The sequence below is a fragment of the Physeter macrocephalus genome, chromosome 16 (assembly GCF_002837175.3).
Source record: "Physeter macrocephalus isolate SW-GA chromosome 16, ASM283717v5, whole genome shotgun sequence".
In the NCBI taxonomy this organism is placed as follows: Eukaryota; Metazoa; Chordata; class Mammalia; order Artiodactyla; family Physeteridae; genus Physeter; species Physeter macrocephalus.
In genome coordinates, this window is record NC_041229.1 from 85,851,610 (window position 1) to 85,873,990 (window position 22,381).

Here is a 22,381-nt window from a genome sequence, read left to right on the forward strand (position 1 = left end):
CCGCGGCATGTGGGATCTTCCCGGACCGGGGCACGAACTCGTGTCCCCTGCATCGGCAGGCGGACTCTCAACCACTGCGCCACCAGGGAAGCCCTGACTGGCTTTTCTTCCTTCCCCAGTTTACTCATTCTAGGCCCCCAATCCCCAGGAATTCTTTTCCAAAATGAATTATCTGTATATAAATGTACATCTCAGGTTATGCTTTTTGGGGCAACCTAAGCTAAGACATTGCTCAAAGTCACACGGCAGTTAAGCTGTGAAACCCAGGTAGGAAAATATTCACTCTATGTAAAATAATTATAAGCACCCAGAACCAGGATATAAACACATAAATCTTTTTAAAGGGGCATGTGTGCACGGAAGAGGAGTGTACACACAAAATCAGATAGGTTTAGGAATGGAGTAACTACGCCAAATGTAAATGGACTTTTTTGATTTTTTTTCCCTCTTGCTTATCTGTATTGTCTAACTTTCCTAAAGTGACAGCTGTTTCTTGTGTCATGGATGGAGAGCAGGGTGGCAAAGTGATCTATGCCCGTTTATTCACACAGAACCCTCAGGTTCTTTTAGCAGATAGTGGTAGCCATGGACATACTTGAAGTGGACGTGGGTTAACTAGTCTCTGCAACCTCACTATCATATTATCACAAAAGCAAGTCTCAGACTAAAATCTGCCACACATGCAGACTTATTACATAAGCATTCATTAGCAGGCAAACATAAAGACAGTCCAGGCAGCCTGCTCTGGAAGCTGATCAAGTCCTAGCTCTCTGCCCATCTGAGTACTGCAACGGCTCCCCGAATGGGAGGTTCACTGGAAGAAGGCAGAAGAACATTCTAGAGCAGTGGGTCTCAAACTTGAGCAGGCATCAGAATCTCCTGGAGGGCTTGTTAAGGTACCGATTGCTGGGCCCTGACCCCAGAGCTCCTGACTCAGGGGGCACTACGCTTTGAGGTCTGGCTTTGTTATTCTCTCTGATAACTGGCATCAGGCAACCAGCAATTCCCTCAATGGCTGGGGCACAGGACCATTTAGGGGGTTAGTCTATGGTCTAGGACACCAGCCCCTGGGGTGTAGACTACAAGATGCTCTAGATTCTTTTACCTAAAAGGCCTAAGGGTGGAGAATGTCTCTGAAAGGTTTTAGAGGATACCACTAATGTCATCAACGAAAAGCCATTTCTCATCCTCATTATGCTAATTAGCAAAGCCTGATGCATTCCTTAAGGGCCAGAAAACAAGTTCACAGAGATAGTTGTGTGTGTTCACATAGGTAGCGTGGCCTCACTGGTATAATGCTAGCTGACTACCCCTGTAGTGTGGATGCCTGGAGAGGGCGCCTAGGGTCTAATATAAATTAGCACAAATGCCTAATAACACGCGCCTAAACAGAACATTTTAGGGTAAATTAGAGACATCATTAATGGGAAGGAAAGTTCATTAACAAATCTATGGGCATTTGTTTGGTCCCACAGACTGAGCCCGAAATCATAGAGGAAACCAACATTGACAGAGTGAATGAGCCCCGGGGCTACGCCCGGTCGAGGCAGGTGAAAGGTCACTCGGAGACCTCCACACTGAGCTCGCAGCCCTCCATCGACGAGGTCCGGCAACAGATGCACATGCTGCTGGAGGAGGCCTTCAGCCTGGCATCCGCAGGACACGCAGGCCAGAGCCGGCACCCAGAGACCTATGGCTCCGCCCAGCACCTGCCCTACTCCGAGGTGGTGACCAGCGCTCCTGGGACCATGACGCGGCCCAGGGCTGGGGTGCAGTGGGTGCCGACCTACCGCCCAGAAATGTACCAGTACAGTCTGCCCCGGCCGGTAAGTCAGACATCCCTCCGCGTGCCAGGGTGTTCCGACAGGGGTTTCAGAGCGGGGACTTTCCTGATGAGCCACCTTGGGATTTGGAAACGAACTTTGCTGGGCTTTCACACGTCCTCCACCCAGGATCCAAGCCTAAGCCTTTTAGTCCTGTGGACACAGACACACAGGAAGCCCTTATGTCCGACCGTAATATGTTTTAGAATGACTTCCCTTTTTTAATCCCTCCTGTGAAGGGCTGACCTCACTCTTCATGCACTGGTTGCTTTCTACAACCCCACGTTTAAAGGCCCCGGTTTAAATGTCAGAATGTGTTGCAGAGCCCCATGTTAGGGGGCCGTGTAGCCTGGTGGCTCCCAGCAGAGGCTCTGGAGGCGGGTGCCTAGACTTTGAATCCCAGCTGACTTTGTAACCTGGGGACTTAAATTTTCTACAGGTAAAGTAAACAGGTAAGAAAAATAACTGATATCCTAGGGTGGTTGTAAAGATTAACCAAGTTGATATGCATGAGGTACTAGGAAAATGCCAGGCACCCAGTAAATGCCATAGAAGTTTCAGCCATGATTATTTCATTAAGTAGTAACTGTACTTCAGTATCTGAGAAAGCATCCAATGACTAAAAGCTTCCATGATTTAAACAACCATTTTAATTAGTTTGCATGTAATTAGTTCATCACCGTAGCATCTACAGATATCTTTTTAAAAAGACAGACATAGCTTTATAAGCCACAGACCATAATAGACATTGCTTTGTATATGTATAGATTCCACCCTTGTAATACTTCATGCCCTATCCCCAAGGGTTACTCATTAATAGAGCTTTATAAATTGTCGTTGTGATATGAAATTACCCAATAAAAGCTAACATTTATAGAGTGCTTCACTGTTACTAGGTACTGATCTAAGTGTCATGTGTATGTTAACTCATTTATTTAGTCCTTACTACAAGCCTCTGAGACAGGTACCAGTTTACTAGTTTTATCCCTATTTTACAAATGAGGAAACTGAGGTTACACAGCTTGTTCAAGTCACACAGCCAGGAAGGGGCAGAGCCAGGACCCAAAGCCAGGCCATCTGGTGACAGAGCGCATGTTCTCAACCTGCCTTGTGCTGTTACGTTGTCTCTCCATCGTATTATTTCTTTCATTTTCGGTAAACTATTCGGGATACCTATGGGCTTGTGGAGCCTTTTGATAACTCCAACCACCCCCCGCCAAAGCACACACTACAGTGGCACTTAATAAACTGCTGTTATGCTATGTAACTACCTAATCTACACACTATTGTGAATTTCCTTATTCTTTGCTCCAGATTCCTCCTAACCAGGTCCCTGAGATGTCTCCCCTTCACACTTCTCCTAATCCCCTCAGTCTCTCTTTCTGTCGGTGCCCTCTCTTTGAATGTCAGTCTCTGGTCCAGCCTTTCCCTGTTGATGAAACTCTGCCAGGAGAGACCAAAGTTTATTTCAAACCGAGCCTTTGGGGCAGGGACACTCGTGCTTGAGTGCGGTAATCATCGCTGCAAGGGTTTGTCCTTAAGTCGGCAGGTGCAGAATTTCTATTTTGTCTGTTCACTCCAGGGTGATCAGATCATGCTGATTAAACTCACAAAAACTACTTTATTGTTAAGAATATTAACTTACAAACCTGCAGTGAGATGCTGAATGATCAGGTGGGCCAGAATACTTGTTTCCTGGTCTTTCCTGTTAATGGTCTTTCGTTAAGTAAAAGCCAATTCAGGGGAAGTACGACATTATCAGAAGGAGAACTGGTTGGCATTGGAGTCATCTTCCTCAGTCTATAATATGCAAACCCAGAGAGCATAGTCAATAAAGGAAATAGAGTGAATGTGGAACATCTTTTTTCGCATCCCATTTTCTGAGATATGGGTAGAATAAAATGCAAAATTCTTAATATAATGTTTAAGTTAAAATAGAAGACTTTGGGGCAATGCCCAGATCTCAGGAATAGGAGTTTACCTCTGCCATCATGGAACTTTTCTGAATCTGTTCAAGAAGCACTGCCTTCCAGAAGAGTGTCAGCAGCTCTGGGGCCACCACTGGCCACGCTCCCATCAGATGAGATTCCAAATATCCTTTTTTCAGAAAGAGTTAGAAAAATGCTCACTGAGCCTGGCAAATCTGTTACTTTAAAATACTTTCCCATGACAGTCGTATTACAGTTTCCACAATTACAGTTTTCTTAACTAATTGCCCATTAAATTGGTACTCTTCTTTATGGGGAAAGAAGGGATTTTCTCACTGAGATTTAGAAAACACTCTAATCTTACCACATTTGTACCTACCTCTTAAAGTGGCTGTCCCCTGGGGAGAGTTACCTGTATCCATTCTATACTGATCCACACTGACTTCCGTGTCATTGGCTCCTTCTTCCTGATTCCAGACGTTGACCATGTCCCCGAATTTCCCCTCAGCCCAGAGTGGAATGGCACTCGCCAGCTGAATGACCTTAGCCAGTGATCGTAACTCTGAGTCTCAGATCCCTCAGCCATAGAATGGTGACGAGAAGAGGGCTGCAGTGAGGAAGGGATGATAATTCGTGTACGATGCTCAGCACGGTCCTTGCACTTAGTAAGCACCTAACACATGTTAGCGGATATTAATCAGAGTGCTTCATATGGAGCCTAACACATCAAATTACTGGATAAATGGTAGTCATTGTTATAAAAATATTCTTTTCCCTGGGTTCCACTAGTTATCTCCCTTTCCCTGACAGTTCTGAGATTACATCTTCTTTCCCTTCTACTCTGTTACATTCTTTTAAGAGCATGCTCTGTGCTCAGGGAAACTTCACTTCTGCTTAAAGGTGATTCTCAAGAATGACTGGGCCCCTCTAGCTGGAGGCCAGATTCTGGGAATCTGTGAAGAGATCTGGGTTTCAGAGAGAAAAACTTAAATAACCGGTTGAGTCTTCCAATGACAGGCAAGAAGATGCCACAACCCACATCCATATGCCTCAATTTAACAAAACCATCTAAAAATGTCATTGTGGGAATATGAAAACTTGGATGGTTCTGTTTGTTATAATTCAGGGTTGGCAGTTGTGCCAGGAAGGGCAGAAACATTAGCATCATATACTTAAGAAAAAGCGTCATATACTTCCCAAAAATGGAAATGGACTGAGAAGTAACACAGCAGAGAGATGGGCCGTCAAACTGAACAACATCAAAGGCAGTTCTTTCGTTATTAAGGTTTCCTTTTGCCAACAAAAAACGAGGGCCTTATTTTAATGAAAAGAGAAATGGCTAACAATACACAGTAGCAGTGATGATTCTTAACCCAAGTTCTTGCCAAGCCCTCTGTGCTATGATAATGTGGAAATCAATGGACAGGGTGGCAATTTAGAATAACTGTGATTACTTTTCAGCTTCCAAAAAGGAAGCACTCTGAGCTCTGCTGTAGGATAGTGGGAAGCTGGTGGTTCTCAATGCACTCGGCCAGGCTGATGGCATTTACATCGTGGAGAAGGTTACTGCTGGCAGCTGGGGATTTTTGCACTGCAGTTCAGGAGACCCTTGATCGTATTTTACCCCTTGAATCTGGGAGGAAATTGGACTTGACACCTAATGACCAATCCAATTTTGCTAGCAGCTGTAATGAGTCTGTGCCAAGAGGAATGAAAACATCCTACAGCCTTCCTGTTGGTGTCGGGGATTCCGAGAAAGGGATCGGGGTGAAAGCATCTTCCCCACTAGAGGCCTTACAGATGCAACTAACAGTAATAATAATAACACAATACCAGCTGCCCTCTCTTGCGCTCCGGCCGTATACAGGACATTAAGCTAAGTGCTACTGTCTCTTCTGATCTAACACCCACCCTATGAAGTCAACATTACTATCCCCGTGTACTCCATGGGAAACTGAGGCCTGGAGAAGTGAAGAACCTTGCCCAAGGTGACACAGCTCTAAAGGGCAGAACGGGGTTAGAACTCAGGGCTCTCTAACTTCAAAGCCCATGCTCTTTCCACCCTCTGGCCAGGTGAGCCAGAGGATGTCCTAGCCTCTGATGAGAACTCAAAGCTCCTAAACTTCAGAGTGTGATCTTAAAAGGAAGCTTATCCAGTTTGATGGGATTTTCTCCATTCCTATCATTGCCCCTTGTAGGAGAGACATCTCCATTAAGATGGAATTGAGACTATTACAGCCCGTTTTCCTCCTCTCCCCTCAAAAACACAGCAAAACAAAACCAAAAAACCCCTTCTGAAACCTTCATTAATGATGAGATACACAGGCACATCAGGCAGGAGTTTGCATCCACCCCAACACTTGGCTTCAAGAAATGTTGCATTTCTTGTGTTTCTCCAAATCAAATTTGAATCTGTTCTGAGCCCCCATCTGGCCAAGTTTGGTGGGGCAGGAAAGGAAGGGGGGAGGGGGGAATGGGAATTCAATGTCAGTTATTGCACAAAAGTCATTGGCAGTTTGCTGAAGGTGGAACAACGGGAGAGGGTCTACCCCAAGCAGTGTTGATGGGTGCTCAAGGATGGAGGGAACCCACCAAACCGAGAAGGTATCTGGAGACTGAAAAATGAGGCAGGTAGCTCCATATAATCAATGGATCAGTGTATTATAGGGTAGCTTACATACAGGGTAGGATGGAGCAGATGGCGATCCAGAAGCATTCACAGCTGCACTCCACACCACAGAGGGGCCACTGGGACAATTTTATAGTTAACCTGGGGTATGGGGGCACGTGCTTGGAGACAGGGAGTGCATTCCTACGTTAAGACTTATGGTGGGTAATTAGTCCTGTGGATGCGGGGACTACATCATGAAGGTCTTTATCATTGGAGAGTAACAGAGCAGAGAGGCCACCTGGACCTAATTGTCATTAAATAATACCTATTAACTACAAAGCCCTTGACGGCAGAGAAGTGATTTACCACGCAGTACAGTCTTGGGTAGGGTCAGTGGAAGGACAGGAGGAACTGAACGGGTTCAAGATGGCATCAGTTATGCTAGCAGCCAGACAATGGAGCGTTGCCCAGCTCCCAGGAGTCCACGAAGGTAGGTAGCTCTGTGTTACCTGGGACAGCCTGGGCTGGGGCTCTTTGCCTTTGGACTGCCCCAAGGAAGCCCCCCTTGAAAACCGACAGAGTACCCAGCGTCTGGCAAATGCATACCCCTCTAAGCTTAATCATTCGAGTGAGTAAAAACCAGTTTGAACTGGAAGGCTGTGTGGAAAAGGAGGGAGGGAGGGAGGTAGGAGAGGAGTATGTATCTCAGCTCACAAACTCAGGTGTGCAAGACATGTCAGTTTATTTTCCTGTAATCTTCCAGTGCCAAAAGTTCAGTCTCAGTTCAGGGTTTCCCTCCGCATCTCTGATTAAAGCTTAGTGTGTGTGTGGGGAGGGGGAGGGGGAGCTAAATGGTGTAAAGCATGGTCAGGGTGGGGAAGAGGCTTCAGTACTTGATCCCAGTTTGCTCTCATCTAACTACTCTGGCTGATGTCCCAGAGAGGTGCTTGTTTCCATCTAGCCTGCAGGTGTTAGTCCAGGTAGAGCGCAGCTGTATCCTGGTCCTCCTGCTTACAAGCTCTCTCCAGATCCCTCCCCTTCCCCTCCTCCCGTGCTTGAGCCTTCTCTCTCCCTCTCTCTCTGCCTCTCCCCTCTCCCCCTCTCTGTCTCTCTCTTTCACGTGCACGCGCGCGCGCAAACACGCACACACCCTTGCCCCTCTCCCCTCTCTAGCATCTTCCTTATATGTATTCTCTCCACCTCCCCATCCCCCTATGCTCCCAGATTGAGGCGGGACACAGAGCCGCTTCTCCAGACCCATCAGCATCTAAGCTCTCCTCTTCTTCCTAACCTACGGGTGTTTAGAGGGCAGAGTGGTCTAAAAGTACCTCACTTCTTCCAAATCTCTTGTTTTGGCATCAGCCTTCAGCCTTGAGTGCTCTAAGGGCTTAGGTTTTTGATATTCAAAATCCTAAATTCTTGCAATCCAATAGCTTGGACTTTTGAAATGCCAGTAAGAGTTGGCTCTTGGGCCATCTTTAGTGGGGGTGGCCTTCCTTCCCTGGGGCAGGAAGGTGCGATGCCCTCACTGCTTGGGGCAGGGGAAGGGCCCTGGATTCAAGGAACCGTGGTGGCAAAGTCTTGGTTACTACAGGTACTATATCAAGATATTATCTTGTCTCAAAAGGAAGAGAGTATCATTTATTGAGTACCCAATATGTGCCAAATGTCATATTAACATATAAAATGAGTCTTCTAAACAGCCTTTGAAATGGGGGTGTGATTCTGTTACTTTCATCACCTGATGAGAAAACAGACACAGAGAAGGTAAGTTGAGGTCAAGCAGCTGGTAAAGATCAAGCCAGGATTCAACTCCAGTTTTTTGTTTGTTTGTTTTTGTTTGTTTTTTTTAATTGGAGTGTAGTTGCAAGCAGCTGGTAAAGATCAAGCCAGGATTCAACTCCAGTTTTTTGTTTGTTTGTTTTTGTTTTTTTTTTAATTGGAGTATAGTTGTTTGACAATGTTGTGTTAGTTTCTGCTGTACAACAAAGTGAATCGGATCCCGTTTTGTCTGACTCCAAACGCCTGCCCTCTGCATCATGCCACCCTTAGCTCAGAGTTGCGAGATAGCACCCTTAACTGGCTATGTGATTTTGGACAAGTCAGTTCACCTCTCTGGGCTTCCATATCTCCCTGTGTTAAGGTAAGAGGTGTGGTCTCCTGCTCTTTCCAGCTTGAACCTTCTATGATTCCCAGGGCCTGGAAGCCTCAGTGTTGCTCCATCAGTAACTCCTGGTGAACTGACAGATCAAGAGAAGCCCTGGGTTTTCACCATGGGGTCAGTCTTCAATTACAGCGCCCTCTGTTTTCAACTAAATAAGAACTATCCGCTGGAAGATTCTACTTTGTGCACCAGGATGTAAAGTTATTTGTAGCTGCATGCAGACTTTGACACTTGTTGTGCCCGGAGCAGTACTTGCAGGGTCAGCACAGTGCGGTGGAAGGGGCACCTTGCAGTGGAACCCAGCATTGTCAGCAGGAATGGAAAGATTGGCACGTTTGCTCTGACCTGCGGCCGACTTGCTGTCACAGGACAAGGGCCTCCAATGAGGGTGGGTGGCTTTGGCCTGTTTGTTCCTCATGCTCCCACCAGTGCAAAGCCTGAGACCCCTGACCTGTTCCTCTGGCTGCAGCCTGCCCCTTTGACTTGTCACCCCTCTAGTGCCACCCCTTGAGGTTGATCTTCACCGGATTCCCCCTCTGGATGGATGCACATGCACAAGGAGGGTCCAGCACACAGTGGGTCTCACCCGGGCTCATTCTCCACTGGGTTTGCTAGAAAGAATGGCCCTGACCCACCCCTCGCCCCCTGCCCAGGGACATCAGGAGTGGAACTTTGAGCAAACTGTGGTCACCTTCCCTTCTACCTTTACAACCAAACCTCTGAGCCCAAAGAGTGGCCTATTCTTGTTACATCCAGGCTCCTTCCACCTCAGAGACCTGAGAGCTATTTATAAAGACTGCCTGCGATTCTGAGTGTGTGATCTCCTTTCTAGCCAGAGGACAGGGATCCCAAAAGATGGTGTCCTTGGGTGCCAGACTGGGCCCCTCACGGCCACTGTCACAGAACTGGAAACTTGGAACTAGGTAACAGTTTTGAGCAATAGCTTCTAGTGGGATCCTAGTCACAAAGCAGCCCGCAGGGAGCCAGGTTCCAAACATGTGGAAAGGGGAGCCAGAATGCGAATCCAGGAGGACTTAGAACTATGGGGAAACCGCACAGGAGGAGGTAGGAAGACCCTGCTGGGGGGATTTTCCTCAGCCATTAGCACAGGGCACAGGTAGCCTTTCTGCTTTTTATGTGGTCTCTGTGGCTGCAGGGAGCCCCGAGGATACAGACCAAAGGAGACCTGATCTCCTGTGTAGTCTTGCTTTGTACCTGGAAAAATCATCCAAAGAAGGAAATTCCCTTGGTACTTGTCAAAAGTTCAGAACTTTTAATCAATTCTTTGGTGAACTGTTACAAGACAGACAGATATAAAATGCATTTTCTTGGCCGGAAAACTGTGTTGACTACAGAATAAGCCTTCCAAGAACCAAGGATAAAAATAAGTTGCCTGTCTCCTCTACTGATATCATGAGAGGCCAGAAGAGAGAAGAGGGGCTATACACCCCTTTCTCTATTTTGGGAAAGGCATATCCTTACTTGTTGGTTTGTTGATAATAATGGAATGCAAAGCTGGAAGGACCTCCGGGACAATGATTTTCAAACTCTGTAAAACCATAGGGTTCAGGGAGGTCCCCAGGGTGTCATCATGCAGGTAAGCAAAGGGCCAAAGTCACCTAGGCATCCCTACCCCCAACTTCAACCAGAGTAGTTCTGCTTTAATCTGGTTATGTATTCGGGGCATGTGAGAATGGTTTCATGGCTAAAGAAATGTTTGTTTGGAAGCTCATGAACTACTCCAATGCCGTATTTCACAAGGAAAACCAAAAACAGAAAAATGAGATGCAGAGAGACTGAATGACATGTCCACAGAATGTGAATGGCTGAATCAAGATGAGAGCCTGGGTCTCCTGACTCCTGGTTCACTCAACATTCATTCAACAAATAGTTATATAGCACTACTAGGTGCAAAGCACTTTGCTTGGTAAGGTGGGAGAGCCAGGATGAGAAAGATATGCTTGCTGAACCCCAAGGAGCTTAGGATCCAGTGGAGCTTAAGATTTTGGTTCCCTGAATACTACCTTAGCATACATACTGGGTTGGCCAAAAAACATCTAATGAAACATCTTACGGAAAAACGCAAACGAACTTTTTGGCCAACCCAATAGTTTACTGATGCTAAAAAGGAAAATGCAGCATGGTGATGTAGCTTTCCATATTGATTCAGCCAGTACCTCTAGATTTGGGCAAATGTTTTTTTCATTCTTGTTCTGGAAAATTACTGTTGCTGATACATTTCTAGGTTGACAGTTATTTTCTTTGAGCACTTTGCATACCATGGTCTTCTGGGTGCTGTTGAAAAGTCATCTGTCAGTCTAAATGTCATCCCTTTACAGGTGATATGCCTTTTTTTCCTCTGGCTGCTTTTAAGACCTTCTCTTCATCTTTGGTATTCTAGCATTTCACTACAGTGTATGTAGGTATGTATTTCGTTTTATTTATCCTTCTTGTTATATATTGTACTTCCTAAAATGATTAATTTATTCAGTTCTGGAGCCTTTGGTATTCTACCATTTCACTACAGTGTATGTAGGTGTGTATTTTGTTTTATTTATCCTTCTTGTTATATATTGTACTTCCTAAAATGATTAATTAATTTATTTCTTCAGTTCTGGAAAATTCGTAGTCATTGCTTCTTCAAATATTGTTTCTTCTTTCTCCAACTTTTCTCCTTTGGGACTTTGATTAACTGCATGTTAGACCTTCTTATTCCATCCTCTATATCTTTTACTTCTCTTTTATATTTTCTATCTTTTTTTTATCCATTTAATGAGTTTCTTTTTAATTTTTTGAATTTTTGAATTTTAGTTTACTTTTTTATACAGCAGGTTCTTATTAGTCATTGTGGTACATATATACAATGGAATATTACTCAGCCATAAAAAGGAACGAAATTGAGTCATTTGTTGAGATGTATATTTTCTATCTTCTTGTCTCTTCGTGTTTCATCCTTAGTAATCTCAATGCCATTTTCTAGTTTATTATTTCTTTCCATCTGTGATAAATCTATTACTTAATTCGCCTATATTGAGTGTTTTATTTCAGTAATTTTTTCACTTCTAAAAGTTCTATTTGTTCTTTTTCAAATCTGCTAGATAATTTCTGATAATGTTTCTGTCTGGTCAGTTATTTTCTTAAAACATTTCTTACCTTGTTACTTTCTATTTTGTATCTGGAAATTTCAAACTGTAAAGTCCTTTAAGGTCTAAATTTGTTGTTTTTTCTAACTTTCACTTATGTTTTCTGGTGTGTTTTCTGATATTTGATTATGAGCTCCTTTTTGCTTCATCTCAATCTGTGCCAATCCCGAGAGCCTTCCAAAGAGGACTTACAATTGCTTCTGCCTGAGCCTGGGAGCATTACCAACCTTCCTCCCTGGGAGGAGCCGATGTTAGCCCCTTCCAGGTTGGCTGTAAGGGTCTCAGTTTCACCTGCCTCACCTTGCCCTATCCCAGGCTTGATCTCTTAATTGATTACCAATACGGCATTTGTTTTCCAGGCAATCCCACCTTTCATATTTGTTTACTACTCATTGTTTCCAACTCTGATTTCAGCTCACAGGTTTTATTTTAGTTTGCTGAGATATGAGAGGGATGGGGTGGGTAGTGGGTGGAGTCCTTAAGATTTTCCTTATATCTTGCAATTCCTACATGCATTAAAAGCCGTGTTTTATCCAGGATCTACTTGTTATTTACTGGGTAGGCCCTTATGAGTAGGTAGTCTGCCATAATGCTGAAGGGAGAAGCCCTCATTCGGTTTAAAGAATCCTGTTTATGGATTCTCTCTGTTGCTACTTTCTGTCTGGATGCCTTCAGGTTTAAAGCTCTATGATCTTGTTTCTCAAGGGGTCTGGCAGGCCTTGATACCTAAAAAAAAAAAATGAATGAGAAGCACAAGCCAATCTTTGTCTTCGCAGAGAGCATTTCTATGTTTTCTCCTGCTCAAAGAGGCTGTGGCCTGGCTGTCTGGTCCTGTCTCTGACCATTTTCCTTTTCTCCCCTCCTATGTTGATTAAAGTCTTCACTTTTGTGGCATTTCTGATCCCTTATCTTTGAAGTGCTTTATAGATCACAAAATGCTTACACATACACTCTCTTGCCTGATCTTTGCGCCCACCACCTCTGAGCAAGGTATCCTTGTCCCCATCTCAGAAGAAGACACTGAGGCCCAGAGAGGTTACCTGACTTGCTTAGGGACATAAAGTCTATTCATCAGCAAATTAGGGCCTCCACCCATACTTCCTGACTCCAGACCCATTGCTTTCCCCCACTAAACCCACTTTCCATGAGTGAGAAGGTAAACGCAATCAATGATTCATTCCTTATCTAATATTTATTGCTCATCCATGATATAATAGGCACTGTTCCAGGCATGAGGATGCAGCTGAGAACAAATCCCTTGCCCTCATTACAGTCTAGTTTGTGGCAGATAATAAATAAGCAATGATATAATACCAGAGTGACAACTGCTGTGCCAAAAAAATAAAACAGAATATGGAGACAGAGTAAATGGGGTTCGCAGGGAATATAGGGCTAGATGAATGAAATGAAGGAAGGAGCCACGGGAAGGACTGGGAGAGAAGCATCCCAGGGGGAAGGGGCAGCATGTACAAAGCCCGAGGCAGGAAAGAACTTGGCAGATTCTAAGAACAACTGAAGGACTCTGTGACTGCAGTGGCCTAGCAAAGGGGAGAATGGTGGCAGATGATATAGAAGAGTGGGCCGGGGAACACGTTAAGGGAGATCGAAGGGGAAAATTTGAGGAAAGAAGGAAAGTCTAACCCTCGGAAGTTTGCTTCCCTTTTAAGTAAGAAGAACCTGTGTGTTGACGGGCACCAGGTTTTGACACATCTCCCTCTATTTGCTCTTCTCTTTCACAGGCCTACAGGTTTTCCCAGCTTCCTGAAATGGTCATGGGCTCTCCCCCTCCACCTGTGCCTCCGCGGACTGGCCCAGTGGCTGTCGCTTCTCTCAGGCGGTAACACATTCCTTTCTTTGCCTTATTTGGAATATTTGCAGAGGATTTGGTCCTGTGTGCCCCACCCTGACAGGTTTCCTTCCTGCCCTGCCCCATTCAGGGTGCATCACCTGTACAGACAACCATGTGCCTGGGGCACCCCAAGTACCATGAAGGAAGGAAGTGGGGGCCACAGAGGGTTGACCTACTTTCTTACCATTGAAAACTGAAAGTCCTGTAGAACCCACAATTGAAAAAAACCCAAGGTCAACTGCCCCATACCTTGACCTTGAACATTTAAAAATTACTCCAACTTGGGCTGTCACAACAGCTGCCTCAAGTCTGGGCACCTCCTGCCAGGTGTGTGCACCCAGAAGGCCCTTTGTTGTTGAGGGGTAGTGTCTGAGAGGCCGGGGAGCAGCATGTCTAGGCTCCTGCCCTAACTCTTGACTTCCAAGATGGAGAGGATGAAAGCACACGAACTTGGATAGGTCAGCTGTGAAACATACATTCAGCATTCTCTTTGCTCTGTAATAATATAAAAAGCACATGTTTTAAATAAAGATAGACAAGAAACAACAGCCAAGAGCCCTGGGGGAGGTTGGAATAGTCATCATGTCCAAGGCCAGGAGAGACAACCGTGCCCTGGGGCCTGTACGGGCCACTGCCCTGGCCCTCCTACCATAGCTTCCTCCAACATGCTAATCACACACTATTTGTGGGCCACAGGTCTGAATTTTGTCAAAATGGTGAAAAGAAATGAGTTTTCCTCAGAAATGACCTGCCTTCATTTCCAGCAGTTTAGGATGCTGAGCTGTGTGTAGACACCACCCTTTGACCCCAGTCAAGCTCAGGGTGGGATGGGAAGCAGCAGACCAGGGTTCCCACCCTAACCTGCCAGTAATGTGCTGTGTAACTCCAGGCACATTGCCTCACCTGTCTGGCTCCTGTTTCCTTATCTGTAAAATGAGGGCAATGACCTAAAAGATCTCAAAGGCTCTGGGAGTCCTCAAAGGTGGCCGAGTGTACAGAGCAGAACCCAGGGATTTTCCTAGGATGGTTTTCTAAAGGAGTAGCAGGTGCCTGGAAACAGCCTGGGGGAAGCCAGGGCTGTGGGAGTGAGCAAATGGGAGAAGGAGGGTCGGAGAAAGGAAGGGAGACCCTACACTACCGAGCCCCCAGCAACCCACTCTGATGTGTAGTTTAATCCTCACAGCCTGTGTTTGACCCTCGCTGGGGAATAGTTACTCCTGAGGGTTCTGGATTGGAGGAGCTTTTCAATCAGTCGTTTGAACTATGTTTGCTGAAGGCCAGCACCTATTTCTTATTTCTTCTCTCAACCACCAGTCTCTTCTCATGTCCTTCTGCACCGTCTGCCATCCTTGCCAAATATCAGGAGGTCACTGCCCTCCTTACGAACCCAGAGGGTTAGACCAGGGAAGAACCTTTGAGATGGAGTCATCCTCCCCTTTCATTTTACAGATGAGGAACTGGGGCTCAGAGAAAGGAGGCAGCCAGAACCCAGGCTCCTGATGCTCTCCCTTACCGCGCCTCTCTTCTGCTCTTACTGTGACAGCCTGCCTCTGCTTAGAGGGTGGCCCTGTGGGCTGGCAGCCTTTGCCTCCCTCTTTAATTTTAGGAGAGCCCGAAGTGCCTCTACCAAAGGGAAGACAGAGACTGGCTACAGCACCCTTTATACTAGGAGGAGAGGCCCGTGCCCTCACCCCAGCCCCCCTCTTCTTACATGGCTTTCTGAGCCATAAGTGGAGAGAGGTGTTAAATGCGCCAGATTCTCTGCTTGCCTGTGGAACTTAAAAAAAAAAAAAAGTGTTCTCTCATTCATAATGCCTAGAAAGTACTAGGCTCCTGCTTCCGGGAGCAGCCCGAGCTTCCCAGAGCCTAGGGCTTCTTGCTTCCTGCCAGTAGCAGCAGGGAACGCGGTCCCCGCAGCCCTCCAGGGTCTCGGTCCCGGTGTCAGGAGGGGGAGAGGCGGCGCTCTCCAAACGGAGCCTTCCCATTGGCTGCCGATGATGTCATCACCTGCCAGGTCGACCATCCCCAGCTAAGACCCAGCGCTAATTCTTGGCTCATTTTTATGTGGAAATTAAGTGTTCTACTCCCCAGAGACATGAGAATCACCCTCAGAGGAGCACTAACCTTGAATATCTAAAAATGACTCCAGCTCGGGCCACCGCAACGGCTGCTCCAGGTCTGGGCGTGTAGGCCCCATTTGTCATTCGGGGGCAAACCCAGGCCTGAAGACCCCGCTGTCGTGGGGCTTGGAGGCCGAAGCCATCCCCCGGCCGTGATCTGCCCCGGGAGCCCTGCCTCGCCCGGCCGGCCGCGGTCCACGGAGGCGGCTAAGGCGGCCCCTCTCCCCCACCAGGTCCACCTCGGATGTTGGGAGCAAGACCAGGATGGCCGAATCCCTGGGACCTGAGCCCGCCCAGCTGCACGACAGCGCCTCCTTCGCGCAGGTGTCCCGAGGCCCTGTGTCTGTGGCGCAGTTGGATCAGTCGGCTTTAAATTACTCAGGTGGGCAAGAGGAGAAAAGCCTGGAAGAAGCCCGCGCCCTGCGCCAGCCCACACGCTGTGCACTTTGTCCTCCCCGCTCTCCACGTTCTACCTGCCACTGTCAGGAATCAAAGCGACTGTATTTCTGGATCCCCTCTGGACTTCAGTAGCCCTGGCTAGAAGAGCTACTGCTTTTATTTCTTAAAAAGATCTGAACTCTGACAAAATATTAAGATAGGTTAACGGTCAGGGTAGATGTTCACGTTTTGCCACTCTTAAGCCCTTTTAAAAAATTATTATATATATCTTTAAAGCATTCCAGATACAACTATCCACTCCCAACTCATTCCCCTTCTCCCCAGAGGTAATCACAGTCTTTAAGTCATGGGCTTTCACTACATATATATACAAGAGTATATATTAATGCTTTGTATATTTTAAATTTACATAAGTGATGTTAAGCTATACCTTTCCTTTTGCACTTTGTTTTCTTGGCTTAACATTGTTTTCAGGAGTTCTCCAGGTTGCTACACACATATTGATCTAGTTCATTTGTTCACACTGCCATAGGGTATTCCATTATATGATATGCCACCATTTATCCTATCCCCTAGTGAGAGACATATTGGTTGTTTCCAGTTTTTTGCTATTACAAACAATGTCAATGAACATGGAGGTTTGAACATGCCCTAATGGGTTTTTTCATTTATCCAAACCATACCTTTTTAGGCTAAAACTGCAAACACCCGGTTGTCAACACTTACTAAAGCATACTGTGTCCAGAAATGCCACCAGTGAAATCTATTCCTTTTGGTTCCTCTTCTTGGCTCTTGAAAAATACCCATCCTCCTGGGAGGAAAACACCTGGCACCCCAGCAGGTCAGGGGTGTTGGGATGGGGATGGGGGAGTTGGTGAGGGCTCGGCAAGGATTGTTGAGCCATCACTTCTCTAGAAAGCTAGGTCTGAGTCCCAGCAGGTGATGCCTCCACTACTGTCTGGGCAGGTGAGCAGGGCTGGGGCTGCAGGTGGAGGTGTGATGCCTTCCCATCAGCCCTTCCTCCAAGGCCAGAGTCCTCCCATTTCCCAGCTTCCCCCAGCTTGTGCATATGTCAGCCCTGTGGGCGAGGTGCCGGCCTAATCTCACCCGTCCATCTCCTCCATGCCAGGTAATACGGTGCCGGCAGTGTTCGCCATTCCAGCTGCCAACAGACCCGGCTTCACCGGCTACTTCATCCCGACGCCTCCCTCGTCCTACAGGAACCAGGCCTGGATGTCTTACGCAGGAGAGAATGAGCTCCCGAGCCAGTGGGCTGATTCGGTGAGACCCTCGCTGATTCCCTCACAACTTTACCTGCTTGACACCCTTCAGGGAGAAAAGGGATGTGAGGCTGAGACTGAGTGTTTTGTTATCTCAGGCCCCCTCCCACCAACCAGGTGGCTAAAATCAGCTATTAGAGGAGACAGTGCGGGGGAGGGGAGTGTGATGTCCTTTGACACAGGAGCCTTCAGTCAGATTCCATCTCTTTCCGGAGGGCACCCTTAATCAAATACAGTTTTATAATAACTACCATTTTTTGAGTATTTTCTATGTGCCAGGCACTATATTAGATGTTCTATTTATGTTATCTTATTTAATCTTCACGAGACCTATCATGTAGGTATTATTCCCCTGATGTGTCCAGCAGTCAAACCTGCATCTTTCTGGCTCCAAAGCCTTTACTAAATTTGTTCCTTTCAGCTTTAAAATCCTGTGAAAAGTTTGGATGCAATACCAGAAAATGAAGTATTAGAAACCCAAGACTGAATTACTTTACATGTAGATCTAAAGCTTTCTGCCTGTCTTCCAGCTGAAGACTGTCTTGTCACGGTCTCCTGGTTTCTTCCTTCATTATACTAGTAGGAGTTTATGGCATGGTGGACCTGGCCCAGCCTGGACCAAGGAGGGGCAGCAACCAGATGAACCTGGATATTCACACCCAAACCTGCCTCTGAGCCACCTGTCAAGCGCTGCCAAGTGAAAAACAAAAAACAAGCAAACAAAAATAGCACAATGATGGCCTCTAGAATGAGTTGCTCCACTCCCTGTGTGAGATCATCCATTATGGATAAGAAAGGCAGGCTGTTTCCTAGGGCCCCGTGGTGCTGTATGTCATTTTAGGGTTTGGTCTCAGCATTTGAAATACATCCTAGATTTAGGAAACACATTGACGCCTGTGTCATCTTTTCTCTCTGTCCAAACCCCTGGGATCCATACTTTCTACCCCTACAGATTCAATTCAACCTCTGCGTTGGTGTCTCTTCTTATTGTAGTGATGCCACATTTAAACAACATCATCAGGGTAAAACTACCCTACGTATATTAATTTTCCTAATAATCAAAGCTATTCCTTTAATTTCCAAAATATTTAAAAAATATATGCCACCCTGCATTTTTAAATTCTGGAATGAATTACATCCTTCTCCCTTCCTTCTTTAAAAGAAAAACATAATTTGTCTTTAACAAATGATTCAGCGTCATTATTATGGCTCACTGTACTAAAATGACATTTGTCAGATGGGCTCTGATGGTTTGTAGGATTATTGCCCCTATGTCAGGCATCTCTAAACTATTATAATTTTTGGAATTATTATAAGGCTTAGTATGTTTTTTCTTTCTCTGACCTTGCTCCCAGCTCACACCTTGCTCAATTTCCCCACTTTCAGATATACACTCACTCTTAAATATGCTTTTCCTAATGCTCTGTTATCTGCAAATGAGGCATGTCTGAGCCCATTAGAGTTGTTTGTAGAGCTGGAGTAAATAGTCTCTGAGAGAGTAACTGGAGGGGTTTCCTACTGTTCAGTCTACAAATCTTAATGCGGGAGTGTATGGCATCTCTTTTGGTTGTTTGTGGGCCTTTTTTGCTTCCTTTGTCATGCTCAGCTCTTCTGAACAGCTGAACTCACTGGGTGTGAGTTGATCAGTTCAGAGGTTATTCACCTCCATAATTCCACTTGCAGACTAAACATAATGTGTACTTTTCAGAAAGTAGTTGATACTTGTGCTAATTAGGCAGTAGACCTGCAGCTTTGTCAGCTCACCCTCTGCATGCAGGGTGCACTGGGTGCTTTGCAGGAGTCAGCAAAAGTATTTACAAAACCTTGTCCTTTGCCTTCAAGATACTTACAGATAATACTCAGCCAGGCTGATGGTGACATCCAGATACCTTTGGGTTCATGTTGCCTTAAAGATGAAGGAAAAGGAGCCCAGCAAATCAAAACTTAATCTTTTGGACATGATGACTTGATCACCATGCCACCCCCCATTGTGAGGGAGTGCTAGTTTCCTCTTAGTTGTTTTTAAGAGGAAAGTGATTGCTGCAGCCTAAATGGGTCTTTCCTGGAGCCCCATTACCACCTGCAGTTAAGCAGGGCAGCGTGCCCATGCGTGGAGCACAGCAGCCAGGAACCAAGCTGGGAGGTCAGGTGCTTTATTGCATTTGAAATTCAGCACAGGAGGCTCAGAGGGACCAGATGTCGGCTTGAGAAAGATACTCCAGTGGGGAAAATGTTCACCCTCCACATCCATGTGAGAAGAAAAAAGCCCCCACCATCATTTGGATGTCTGACCTTCTGGATCCCAGGTATCCAGATATAAGGAGCTAGCTTGTATAAAATCACCTGGACCTGGCTTGACAAATAAGTTTCATCCTTGGTGCTGGATGGACAGGGATTGAGAGAGGGTTCCCAGGCTCATCAGGAAAGTGTGCTGTGATCAATAGGTGATGCCTGCCACAGGCACTGGCTAGGGAAGGAGTGGTGTTTGCCAGCCCTGGATTTTGGCCCGCAAGGTGTGGTGGCTCCCGCCTGCATCTACTGTAAGGGAGGAAGAGTGTGTCATCTCTTCATCTTCCCTGCTTCTGTGTATTACCCTGAGGCCACTACAGTGGCGTCAGGTATCCCTGGCCTGTCCCAGCCACAAGCACCAAGTTGCTTAATGCTGCAAAACTGGGAGGTCTCAAGAGTTGGACACTGACCCTCAGCTCCAGCTGAACTTGAAATGCAGGGAAAGGGGACATGGCAGCTTCCTTCACAAACATACGGCACCAGTTGGTCATCCTTCGGTGATTTTCAAATTGTGCTGCTCAGAGCCCCAGGTCTGAGACACTCCCTACTGTGTACCATGCACAGTTCTGGGCACTGGTGCACAGTGGTAAGCAGGTGAGACACAGTTCTGCCTTCACAGCCGATGCCTGAGACAGGCGATGGTATTGTGAGTGATGACTGTTATGCTAGACAAAGTGCATGGAAGGACCTTACAGGGAGCCCTCAGCTAATATAGGACTGGGGAAGATCTCCCGGAAGAAAGGGAGTTTGAGCTGAGACCTGACAGGCAAGTCCCGTGTCCTGGCCTTGGCTCTCTGTTAGCCCCCAGTCACCTGTGCGTTCCCAGCTGTGTGGCCCAAGGGCTCAGACAGTCCAGCTCTGCTTTTCCTCTAAGATGCAAGTGAAATATATTTGGTACTTTGTCTTCCTTTACCAGGTCTTGTAGGGAAATTAAAGCCCCAAACTTTGGGACATCCATCCCATCACTTCTTCCCTCACTCGGGTCCTTCCCAACTCTTACCTGGTCCATTGAGGTAGCCTCAGAACTTATCTCCTCTCCACCTCCAGTGGGTCCACCTCCAGAGTGTCCTTCCTAAAATACAGACCTTTCCTCTGCCTGACACCCTTTCGTGGCTCTCAGGCTAGGCCTTCTCCAGAGGGGTTGTCAGAACCTCTGGCAGGGACTGGGAGAGGCCTGCTTTCCTACTACACATTAGCCCGTACAAAATTCTGAATCCTCACCCAACCCCATCCCACTCCATCCTCACCAGTGCCCAAACAGACATCTCTGTAAAGAATGGAAACACACTCAATTCCTTAGAAGTGTGCCGTAGAAAACTTTACTCCGTAGCCTGGCGTTCAGCAGCTTTTTGATCTGGCCCTGACTGCCTGTCTTCCTGAGCTCCCCTCATACCCCACATACCCTCTCTGGTCAGACCAAATCACTGAACCTCCCTCGGTGCACCTTCCTCTGTGTACCTCCAGGCCTCTGCATTGCTTTTCCCTCTACCTGGAATGCCCCTCCCACCTTGTCTTCTGAAAAACAGCCTCTTCATCTTCCAGACTCAGCTAAGCTACTTCTCCCAGAAAGCTGCCTGACATGTGTCCCATTCACGGTCGCACCCCATACCTACATCATCCATGGGCATTTATCTTGCAGTGTTGCAGTTAACATTATGGGATATAAAGGCCTTTTGTGGATTACCATGGAACAGCATCCACTTTTATGGCACTGTTTCTGTGGGAAAGTTGATCCTGAATTCCAGATCATTGCCCTGTCCTTATTACTATAAGTGTCCATATATTAAAGCATAGAACTGTGTATCTTCCGCTTTTAATGAAAGAGAAATTTTTTTCAAGAAACCAAGATCATATTCCAGATCCAAGACGATATAGTGCAGTGACTAACTCCCAGCCTGGAGCTGCATCTCTCAGTGGCTTGTTAGCTGTGGCACTGTTTGCTTCAGTTTCCTCTTCTGTAAAATAAGGGTAACAATACCTACCTCCTAGGTTGTTGTTTTGAGAATTAAATGAGACCACGATTGGAAATCCCTTAGCACAGCGCTCATTCAGTGTTAGCTGTTATCATCAGTGATAAATCCCTGAGTCCTTTTTTTAAAAAAATATATAATTAAAGTCTATTTAATTTTTTTAACATCTTTATTGGAGTATAATTGCTTAACAATGTTGTGTTAGTTTCTGCTATATAACAGAGTGAATCAGCTATACGGATATATATATATCCCCATATCCCCTCCCTCTTGCATCTCCCTCCCACCCTCCCTATCCCATCCCTCTAGTTGGTCACAAAGCACGGAGCTGATCTCCCTGTGCTATGCAGCAGCCTCCCACTAGCTAGCTATTTTACATTTGGTAGTGTATATATGTCCATGCCACTCTCTCACTTTGTCACAGCTTACCCTTCCCCCTCCCTGGGTCCTCAAGTCCATTCTCTGAGTCTGCATCTTTATTCCTGCCCTGCCACTAGGTTCATCAGTACCGTTTTTTTACATTCCATATATATGCATTAGCATACAGTATTTGTTTTTCTCTTTCTGACTTACTTCACTCTGTATGACAGACTCTAGGTCCATCCACCTCACTACAAATAACTCAATGTCGTTTCTTTTTATGGCTGAGTAATATTCCATTGTATATATGTGCCACATCTTCTTTATCCATTCATCCGATGATGGACACTTAGGTTGCTTCCATGTCCTGCCTACTGTAAATAGAGCTGCAATGAACATTGTGGTACATGACTCTTTTTGAATTATGGTTTTCTCAGGGTATATG

General features: G+C 46.2%; 1 protein-coding gene across 1 annotated transcript in view; it reads left to right on the top strand.

Moving 5' to 3' along the window:
• Nucleotides 1-22,381, top strand: part of KIAA1549L (KIAA1549 like) — a 300,435-nt gene that overhangs the window by 269,251 nt on the left and 8,803 nt on the right. Inside the window, exons 18-21 of the mRNA XM_055078652.1 lie at nt 1,476-1,826; nt 13,409-13,506; nt 15,872-16,020; nt 17,167-17,318. Coding sequence (XP_054934627.1) covers nt 1,476-1,826; nt 13,409-13,506; nt 15,872-16,020; nt 17,167-17,318 — 750 coding nt within the window. The remainder of the gene's footprint in view (nt 1-1,475; nt 1,827-13,408; nt 13,507-15,871; nt 16,021-17,166; nt 17,319-22,381) is intronic.